The 11,221-nt window shown below is 43.6% G+C and overlaps 1 protein-coding gene across 1 annotated transcript in view; it reads right to left on the reverse strand.

The window, feature by feature from the left end:
* Window positions 1-2,113: 2,113 nt before the first annotated feature.
* Window positions 2,114-11,221, reverse strand: part of LOC115434540 (heat shock 70 kDa protein 12A-like) — a 10,043-nt gene continuing 935 nt past the window's right edge. The window contains exons 2-8 of the mRNA XM_030156525.1: window positions 10,382-10,553; window positions 10,104-10,112; window positions 7,658-7,744; window positions 6,931-7,035; window positions 5,862-6,120; window positions 5,216-5,319; window positions 2,114-2,838 (exon numbers count right to left, since the gene is read on the reverse strand). Of these exons, the coding sequence (XP_030012385.1) occupies window positions 2,207-2,838; window positions 5,216-5,319; window positions 5,862-6,120; window positions 6,931-7,035; window positions 7,658-7,744; window positions 10,104-10,112; window positions 10,382-10,553 (1,368 nt within the window). The 3' untranslated portion in view covers window positions 2,114-2,206. The remainder of the gene's footprint in view (window positions 2,839-5,215; window positions 5,320-5,861; window positions 6,121-6,930; window positions 7,036-7,657; window positions 7,745-10,103; window positions 10,113-10,381; window positions 10,554-11,221) is intronic.

Genomic DNA, 11,221 nt, shown 5'->3' on the forward strand with positions numbered 1-11,221 from the left:
ACATTTGTTCAGGTTAGTCACATTTTATTGGTACAGGAGAGTTTGGAAATGGAAAGATTCTCAGAATTTAATGTGATTTTTTGCACTAAAACAAAGACAAACATTTGAAGTTGTCATTATTTACAGACATAATGTAATTTTTTTCCCCCCATCAAACCCAGTAGTAAATCTGCAGTCCTTCTTTTGTGTGGGTTCTTCTGCTGTTATTATTTGACTGTAGATCAGATTGGTCTGGATGTGGAACCCACACTAACATGAGTTTGACATGAATTTTTGCACTTTGCTAATTCACCCTGATCTACAGCAGGGCTGTCAAACATGTGTCCCCCCAAAGGTTCCAGTCCCACCCCTGGGATGAATTTAAAGAGTGTATAAATTCCACAGTCCAGGCTGTGGAACTCATGTTAGTGTGGGTTCCACATCCAGACCAATCTGATCTACAGTCCAATAATAACAGCAGAAGAACCCACACAAAAGAACGACTGCAGATTTACTACTGGGTTTGGTGGAAATAATAATTTTACATTATGTCTGTAAATAATGACAACTGCAAATGTTTGTCTTTTGCTGCGTTTCCACTACATGGAACCGACTCGACTCCACTCTGGTACCAGGTCCTATTCCAGACCGTTTCCATTACAGATACTACCCTCTTTACAGTACCTGGTCGTCATAGCGATGCAGCGCGTTCCTTCTGTGTGCTCTGCTCAGAGTCGCTGATAAACTCACTGGTTGGGTGTTGTCTTGTCAAACTCACACTGAATTTTTCCGTCTGAACCTCCTCTGACCATGGTGTAGTTTTCCAGACTGTCCTCATGTGGATTCACCTACTGACAGATTTACTGGAAACTTCTGCATCTGCTTTCGTAAAAGGGCGGGTCACACAGATGACTCTGACCAATCAGAGGTCTGCAGTGTTTACACAGTGTCACCTTTTAGCATCTGGTCCCCAGTCCTGGAACCTCAGCGGAAGAGAGACCAAAAAACTAGTACCAGGTACCAGGTACCAGATTCCAGGTCCTTTTTTGTAATGGAAACACAAAAAGGCCGAGTCGAGTCGATACCATGTAGTGGAAACACTGCATTTGTTTTCATGCAAAAAATAACATTAAACTATGAAACTCTTTCCATTTCCAAACTCTCCTGTACCAATAAAATGTGACTAACCTGAACAAATGTGTCCAACCTGAAATGTCTGTATTAAATTCAGTCCAGTTTGAACTCTTTTCTGCCTGTTCCTCAGTGTTTAGTGTCTTTGGAGATGTAGTTGAGGCATAATATTGTTAAAATTGTGCTTATTTTTTTCAGTTTTTTCAGGTTATTCACATCCTTTTTCTTTGGATAGTTTATAAAAGTAAGTATTTTCGTAATCTAATGGGTTTTTTTGCACTCAAACACAGACATAAAGTGTCAGTTGTCATTCTTTCTGGGTTCTTCTGTTCTTCTTTTCCTGGTTGGGTCCACTGCAGATCAGATCAGACTGAATGTGGAACCTGAAAGAACAGCAGTTTGAGAACCCTGGTCTACAGGCGTCACTGCTGATGGCTCTCTCACTTCCAGTTGGAAATAGTTCAGGTTTTGGGATAATGCCGCACTTCCAAACCAAGAAAAGGGCTGAAGGGTTAGGGTTAGTACGGTGGCCCAGAGGTGCAACAGCCCAAAAAATGATCCACTATAAGAAAAAAAACCCAAAGCATCATCCACGTTTTCAGTAACGGGGGCGCTGTTTACCCAAAAGGTCTCCTGATTTAAAATCAAGGCCACCACAAAAAATAAAAGCATAGGCTGAAAATTTTTAAAGCTAATGTGGCTAATGCTAACGAAGGAACCCACCGGAAGCGGAGGTCGATGCACTAAAAATAAAGTTATTCTAAAAATATATAGTGGATAATTTTTTGGGCTGTTGCACCTCTGGGCCACTGTAGGTCAGGCTTAGGGTCAGGGTCAGGGTTAGCCTAACCCTAACCCTAGCCTAACCCTGACAGCTGATGGACGACACATTCCCACTGCAGTACCTCAGAGGACCTCCGTCCACACCTCCACTGACTCCTCCCACCCCTCCCACCCCTCCCACTCCTCCACTTCCACATTCATCCACTGTTTCCACTGTCTGTGATAGTTTTGCTGTTTTCTTTTTCTGCTCTCTGTGTCTGATTGTTAGCGGTACTCTTTCTCTCCTCTACATCTAACATCTGTCTCCTCCTCTTTAATGGCTTAAGAAGTCGATGCTGGCTTTAACGGTGCGCCCCGTCGACACGTCCACCGCCATGGCTCGGATCTCCGTGTCGCCGAACTGCATGAGCGTCTGGATCTCGCGCCTCGCCGCCGCGCTTTCCGTCCCACTAACGTCCAACCGAAGCGTCCCGCACTTCTTGACGCCCGACTCACTGATGAAGCCCACGCTCTCCCTCTCGGAGCAGTAGACGTGGATGACGATGACCTGCTGCGAAGGCTTGGCCGGCGTGTAGCTCCGTTTCACCATCTCGCCCAGCGCCACCGACTGGTCGGCAGCGATGAAGGTGTCGAAGACGTCAGTGCACCAGCGCGTGCCGTCCTTCACCAGCAGCTTCTCCGGCGGGTGCTTCCCCTCCACGAAGCGGTTGAGGACGCCCACGCCGTACGTGAGCGGCGAGCGGCGCACCTTGATGACGCTGGGGTCCAGGCCGAACAGGACGGCGCCTTTGAGGATGGTCAGGCCCACGTCGTGGGGGATGATGATGCGGCTGCGGCCCTGGAGCATCTTCTGGACGGCGTGTTGAAGAAGCGCCGACTCAGCGAAACCTCCGACCAGGAACAGGAACTTAATGTCGCTGACCTCCGGCTTCTCAAACAGCTCAGCTACAGGAGGAAAAAAACACAGGAACAAACATGACCGTTCCATCCCAACAGCGCCACCTGTGGCAGACCAAGGGTAGAACAGTTTAGGACTTTTTATTCTACTTTAGTTTTATTTAGTTTGGACTTTTTTTCTCTAATTCAGTACATTTTAATTTGTTTTTAGAGCAGGTTTGATAGTTTTTATTAGTTTTTGTTATTTTCTAAATGCTTAGTTTTAGTTGTAGTTTAGTTTAGTTTAGTTTAGTTTAGTTTTAGTTTAGTTTAGTTGTAGTTTAGTTTAGTTTAGTTGTAGTTTAGTTTAGTTTAGTTTAGTTTAGTTTAGTTTAGTTTTAGTTTAGTTTAGTTTTAGTTTAGTTGTAGTTTAGTTTAGTTTAGTTTAGTTGTAGTTTAGTTTAGTTTAGTTTTAGTTTAGTTTAGTTTTAGTTTAGTTGTAGTTCGGTGGTCTCGTTTCTCTTCTTCTCTGTCGTCATATTCAAATCAATCCCAGACAGGACTCTGCTGCTTTAGTCTCCATGTTTCCAGGTAGTGTGGGGACCAGAAGACGACTGGAAACCAAGGTTATTATCGTAACGAAAACTAACGAAATAACCAAAACTAGAATTGTAAAAACATTTTCGTGAACTGAAATAAATAAAAACTATAATTAAAAGAAAAAAACATAACTAACTAAAACTGTATTATGTGTTTATAAAACTAACTAAAACATAAAATTTACAGATCAAATTCCCTTGGTTTTGGTCTTTGTCAATGTCAGATTGATGTTAAATGGATTTCTTTGTCTCTCAGTTTTCTGTGCTGTCTCCATACGACACTTTTTGCTCCGTCACTTGTGTTCACTGTGGTTTCCAGTCGTCTTCTGGTCCCCACTCTACCTGGAAACATGGAGACTAAAGCAGCAGAGTCCTGTCTGGGATTGATTTGAATAGGAGCACAGAGAAGAAGAGAAAAGAGACCACTGAACTACAACTGAACTACAACTGAACTACAACTGAACTACAACTGAACTACAACTAAACTACAACTGAACTACAACTGAACTACAACTAAACTACAACTGAACTACAACTAAACTACAACTGAACTACAACTGAACTACAACTGAACTACAACTAAACTACAACTTAAACTAAAACTAAACTACAACTGAACTACAACTGAACTACAACTGAACTACAACTAAACTACAACTGAACTACAACTGAACTACAACTTAAACTAAAACTAAACTACAACTGAACTACAACTGAACTACAACTTAAACTAAAACTAAACTACAACTAAGCATTTAGAGAAAAAAAATGAAAACTAATAAAAACTATCAAACCTGCTCTAAAAATGAATTAAAATGAACTGAATTAGAGAAAAAAAGTCCAAACTAAATAAAACTAAACTAGAATGAAAAATCCAAAACTATTAGAACCTTGCAACATAGGATAGAAAACTATTACAGGATCAAAAGCAAATTAATTTCAGCAAAAAAAAAAAGTCTCCGTTTTAAATGTCTGGGGTCGACAGAAACGTGTGATGTTAAAATGAGGTCAGGAGTAAAAGCAGGTTGGAAACCACTGGGTTAACGCTTTAACCCCTGACGTGTCTGTGGTGAGCCTTCAGAATCTATAATTTATTTTAAATACTAGGGCTAACCCTAACCCTGCTGGACCCCAGTCCACCTGCTGGACCTCAGCTGACACATGTGATTTACTGCACAGGTGTCCAACATGCGGCCCCTGGGCCAAAACCAGCCCTCCAAAGGTTCCAATCCGGTCCGCGGCATGATTTTATGGAGTGCAAAAATGACACTGAAGATCTGACCAGTCTGTGGTGTTGAACTGGTTTGAGCCCAGTGTGGTCTAAAGTCCAATAATAGTCTAATAACCCTTACAATAAAATGTGAACAACCTGAAAATGACGTACAATTTTAACAATATTCTGTCTGTTACTAAATGTTTTGTGGATTTGTAAGTTGTGTGAATAAGTTGACACATAATACTGTAGATGTTATTCTTATTTGAGTTACACATTCCAAACTTCAAAATTTCAACAATATAATGTTTGTGTAACACTGTGTGTAACACACATGTACAAGGGACAAGTTGAGGCAGAATATTGTTCAAATTTAGCTTATTTTTCTTCAGAAATTCAAATTTTTTCTGGTTAGTCACATCTTTTTTGTGAAAACATAGTTTGTAAATGCAAATATTTTCATAATTTAATATTTTTTATTGCAGTAAAATGAAGAGAAAAATTGGGAGTTGTGATTGTTTCTAGGTTTTTATGCTATAATTTGAATGGTTTGGCCCGCTTGAGATGGAATTGGGCTGAATGTGGAACTGAACTCAAATGAGTTTGACATGTGGTTTCCTGCTTAAATACGTACTCAGGTGTTGGATGATGTGGTCGATGGTGGGCTTGAAAAGGGAGTTCATTGCATCTGGACTCATCCTCAGCATCCCCTGAGACGACCATTTCACAAAATCCACACTGTGGAAAAAAAGAGAGTGGAAATGGGAGGTCAGGTGAAGTCACTGTCAAATGACACCGACAGCGTGGACGATGAAACAGAAAAGACACATGAAGACAGTGAACAGAGTTAACGCACTAATGAACCCCACAGGTCCCACAGGTCCCACAGGTCCCACAGGTCCCACAGGTCCCACAGGCCCCACAGGCCCCACAGGTCCCACAGGTCCCACAGGTCCCACAGGTCCCACAGGCCCCACAGGTCCCACAGGTCCCACAGGCCCCACAGGTCCCACAGGTCCCACAGGTCCCACAGGTCCCACAGGCCCCACAGGTCCCACAGGTCCCACAGGTCCCACAGGTCCCACAGGTCCCACAGGCCCCACAGGTCCCACAGGTCCCACAGGCCCCACAGGTCTAACGGGTTGAACTGAAGTGGACTTACATCCCTGTTGTATCTTAGACTTCTGAGTCTGAAGGATTCCTAGTGTTCTATGTCCTGTGTTCTTTCTCCTGTTTTCTGTTCTATCTTCTGTGTCCTGTGTCTTTTGTAGTGGACTCACTTGCTCTTGCGCAGGGCGTGCTCCACACTGTGTCCTCTGAACTTCTTGTAGTAGTCTATGAAGGAGAAGGGCAGGTTGATGTTCAGGGGGTTGGTCCTGTCGGGGGCCGCCGCCCTCTTCCTGGACTCGAAGGCAATCATCAGGTCGACCCAGGCCGCCGGACGCTTGACCTTGAACTGGTCGATAAAATCCTGACCGAAGATCTTACACAGCAGCTTCTCAAATTCATAGTCGATCCCGATGGAGCCGTATGGACCCCCTGGAGAACCACAAGAACCACAAGAGCCACAAGAACCACAGGGTTGTGATGGTCAACGGAGTTCTCATATACATACATACATATATATGTGTGTGTGTGTATATATATATATATATATATATATATACACACACAGACACACACACACACAGACACACACACAGGGTGGGGAAGCAAAATGTACAATATTCTGAGGCAGGGATTGAAAGACAGTGTATGACCAATTAGTTTATTGAAAGTCATGACAATTTATTTGCCACAAGAAAATGTCCATAATAGAAAATGTTTTTATTCTCTGTGTCCTCCTTCTTTCTCAATAACTGCCTTCACACGCTTCCTGAAACTTGTGCAAGTGTTCCTCAAATATTGGGGTGACAACTTCTCCCATTCTTCTTTAATAGTATCTTCCAGACTTTCTGGTAATAGTTTTGCTCATAGTCATTCTCTTCTTTCCATTATAAACAGTCTTTATGGACACTCCAACTGTTTTGGAAATCTCCTTTGGTGTGACGAGTGCATTCAGCAAATCACACACTCTTTGACGTTTGCTTTCCTGATTACTCATATGGGCAAAAGTTTGTGAAAAGGTATGGATAATAGTGTGAGGTATGATTATGACATCAGTATATGTTTGGGTTCAAAACAACTGACGTAGTGTCTGCTGAGAAAAAACAACTAAATGTTCAGTGTACATTTGGCTTCCCCACCCTGTATGTGTATATAAATAAATAAATAAATATATATATATATTTGTATATATTTGTGTGTGTGTGTGTGTGTGAGGGTGTGTGTGTGTGTGTGTTGCGTTACCAGAGGCTTTGTACAGTTCTTTCAGGTGTCCTTCTGGGAGTCGGATCTGATGCACAGTCAGGTCTACGGTTCCTCCTCCACAGTCCACCACCACGTAACGGTCACCTGCACACACACACACACACACACACACACACACACACACACACACACACACACACACACACACACACAGTCAGACACAGGCTTTGACCAGATAAGGCAGACGTCTACAGATATTATGGGATGTCCACAGATATTCCACAGGTATATTCACTGGTTTTTCAGACCTTTTCAGTGTTTGTTTGAATGTATATTCTGTAGTTTTTGAAGCGTTGGAGGTAAATGTTTGTGTCGATGAGTTCAGTGGGTTTAGAAACACCACAGCTGGAGTCCTGAAGCCTCTGTCCTTTACATGTCCTATCTGACATCTACCAGAAGAAAGAAACTCAGCAGCATAGCAGGGACTGAATGGACAAACCAACATTCCACATTTGTGTTTGGAACAGGTTTATCTAAATATGGACAGTTTAGGACAGAAGGACATGTGTGTTCCTGCTGTAAATAAATCTGTGTTCATGAACAGGACGTCTGCATGAGAGGAGCTCAGTGAACATGGTCCTGTGTTCACAGATAACAGTGAAATAAAGCAGATCAAAGCACAGCGGAAACAGCAACAGCTGAGGACAGAAACAGTAGAAGCAGTTCAGCTGAAGGAGAAGAATAAGAGAAGAAAAACAGACTCTACCTTCTTCCAGCTCCGACCAAAGCTCTCCTATGACATTTTCCACCAAAAAGGTGCGGCTCTGCCTGTTGCGTCGGACATGTTCTTTAGCTGATGGTTAAGAGAGAGACAAGCATGTGAGAGAGAGGACAGCAGTGGGGGGGGGGGCGCAGAAGGACAGCAGTGAAAGAGTGGAAGCTGACTGGGCTGTGTGGCAGGTGGGGGGGGGAGGCAAAAGGTAAGGGGGGGCCTTAGTACTCATGCCCACTAACAGACGTTCCCAACAGAAGCACTAGGGTTAGATGAACTGTTCATACAGGTGCACCTGAAAACAGGATTTATCTGAAGTCTAAACACAATAAAACTGGTTCTATGTGGATTTAACTACGGCCAAAAATAATGCACATGAAACTAGAAAAGCACTCAGACAGCGCAGACCCCTACCAAGGCAGGGCTGCCCCCCCATCACCACCAAAATAATCATTTCTTCCTTGTGCCAGTGTCAACATTTATGAAATTTTCATCCAAATCCGTCCAGAACTTTTTGAGTTATCTAGTACACAGACAGACAGACAGACACACAGACAGACAGACAGACACACAGACAGACAGACAGACACACAGACACACAGACAGACAGACAGACAGACAGACACACAGACAGACAGACACACAGACACACAGACAGACAGACAGACACACAGACAGACACACAGACACACAGACAGACACACAGACAGACAGACAGACACACAGACAGACACACAGACAGACAGACAGACAGACACACAGACACACAGACAGACAGACAGACACACAGACAGACACACAGACAGACAGACAGACAGACACACAGACACACAGACACACAGACAGACAGACAGACACACAGACAGACAGACAGACAGACACACAGACAGACACACAGACAGACAGACAGACACACAGACAGACAGACAGACAGACACACAGACAGACACACAGACAGACAGACAAACGCTGGCAAAAACAGAACCTCCTTGGTGTAGGTAAAAATGAAAACAGAAGAAAAGACACAAGATGAAACTATGACAAAACAGATGAGAGGAAATAAAATAGAACAGGAACGACAAACATGAGGCCCACAGGGTCCAGTCCAGCCCCACAGGGTCCAGTCCAGCCCCAAAGGGTCCAGTCCAGCCCCACAGGGTCCAGTCCAGCCCCAAAGGGTCCAGTCCAGCCCCACAGGGTCCAGTCCAGCCCCAAAGGGTCCAGTCCAGCCCCAAAGGGTCCAGTCCAGCCCCACAGGGTCCAGTCCAGCCCCACAGGGTCCAGTCCAGCCCCAAAGGGTCCAGTCCTGGTCCAGTCACTGTTAGTAAATCCCCCACAGAACACAGTTCAACCACACATGGAAAATTCCAGACTTTTGGGGTCTTAGTTGATCCAGTCCTGAGTCAGTGGACTTTTCACTGACTCCGCCCAGCCCACACTGACTCCGCCCAGCCCAGGGTTTTCTTCCAATGACCTGAGTTTGACTTTCTGACAACAGGAAGTCCAGTAAAACCGCACAGCCACACTTCCTGTCCCACACAGGAAACAGAGTCCAGAGGAAACAGCTCTGTCCGACTGCACTGAGGTCAGCTGTTCCCATGACAACGCACCAACAACCATGACTTACTGTTACATTCAAGACACTCAATGAAGTAGAAAAGCACTCAGAGAGCGCAGACCTCCGCCAAGGCAGATCAGTCCCCCCCCCCATACAATTTTGATTCAGTAAAAATGATTCTTTATCACAGATACACACACACACACACACACACACAGTACAGTTTTTCAAAATAAAAGCCTAGTTAAAAATGCTAAATAATGAGTATTACATAACTTTTGTTTATACTAATGGCGAAACTGCTTGTACAAGAGCTGGGAGGGGGAGGTGTGATTGGAGCTCAAGTGTCAACAGTGATGGGAGGCGGACCATACGGTGCAAGGCCCCACCCATTGCTGCTTGCGGCTTTAATTACATCCGCCAAGGAGGTTGTGTTTTTGCCAGTTTGTCTGTCTGTGTGCAAGACAACTCCAAAAGTTATGGACAGATTTGGATGAAAATTTCAGTAAATGTTGATACTGGCACAAGGAAGACATGATTAGATTTTGGTGGTGATTGGGGGGGGGGGCACTGATCTGCCTTGGCGGAGGTCTGCGCTCTCTGAGTGCTTCTAGTTTTCATTGTTCTTCAGGAAAAGGCTGTTGTGATTCACATCCTTTGGTTAGCAGATGGTTTTATTCTGGTGTTAAAAGGCTGATTATACTCTGATGAATTCATCTGTTATTTGTGATAAATGATGGGTGTAATATTTGAACAGATGGTTTTTATAAACAAACAGAAACACTAGAGGAGGACAGAAGGGGGGGGGGGGCACTGCAACAGCCTGTGAACCAACGTTCATGCATTTAGTGTGGAGATGAAGAAGGAAAGCATCAGCATTACCTGGAGACACTACCACACAAACAAACAACAAACAACAACAAACAAACACAAACAAACAGCAGAGAACAGGAGGCAGAAGCAGACGTTAGACCAGGACCCAGGATCATCCAGACTGACGCTCCAGCTGAGAGACTCTGATTCAGATCCAGGTTTGGGTCTAGGTTTAGGTTAGGGTCTGACCCAGACGACCCAGACCCTAACCAGAACCCTGACCCTTACCCCAACCCTAACCCAAACCCAGACCCAGACCCTGACCCTGACCCAGACCCTGGACTCACCTTGACTCATCCCACTGCCTACGTTCTCCGTTGGACTGAATCCGTTCTGGGTGGTGTGTCCGTCCAGGTCCACCATCTGATGGAGACGGAGCTTGCGGCAGTAGATGGAGGCCGCCTCAGGTTCCAGAGCGATGATGAGCTGTTCCGGGTTGTCCCGGGTCACCAGGCCGGACTGGACTCACACACAGAACACAGGGTTTAACCAACACAGGCCTGAGCCCAGACCAGCGGGTTCATGGTTCTGGTCGGTCTGGGTTTGGACTTTTACACCATGTGACCACACCCACATGTCCGTCATATCAGTAAAAGCAGCTGATTCACAAATGTGCTTTTTTTTAAAAGACTGTTTCCTGGAAAAGTTAAACTACACCAGAAACATTAACATTTAAACAGGTTTATTTGATCTAATGCTGTGTCACAAATCTGTCGTCTGTTAAAATAACTGAAATAATACACTGTAAAAAAAAATCTGTAATTTAACAGGATTTTCACTGTTTATTTTACAAATTTTCCTGTATTTTCAAGATACAGGAAAATATCAATGAAATGACAAAAACAGACTGTGATTTTACATGTCAAATGTAAAATCACATGAAAAAATTGTAACTGTGAATAACCATAAAATTTCAATTCTTTAAAAGATTTTTTTTCTTTTTTCACAGAAAAATACAGTTAAAATACATTTACAAATGTATCATAATTTCACAAATATTTCTTTTCTATTTATGAGATTAAACTGTTAATTTAAAATTTAATACTGTAAAAAAAAAAAAAATAAAACCAGACAAAATTACTGACAGTTAACGGTAACAGAAGTATTAGTTCTGTCAGTTGAACCAG

Source organism: Sphaeramia orbicularis, chromosome 15 (genome assembly GCF_902148855.1).
Source record: "Sphaeramia orbicularis chromosome 15, fSphaOr1.1, whole genome shotgun sequence".
NCBI classification, from domain to species: domain Eukaryota; kingdom Metazoa; phylum Chordata; class Actinopteri; order Kurtiformes; family Apogonidae; genus Sphaeramia; species Sphaeramia orbicularis.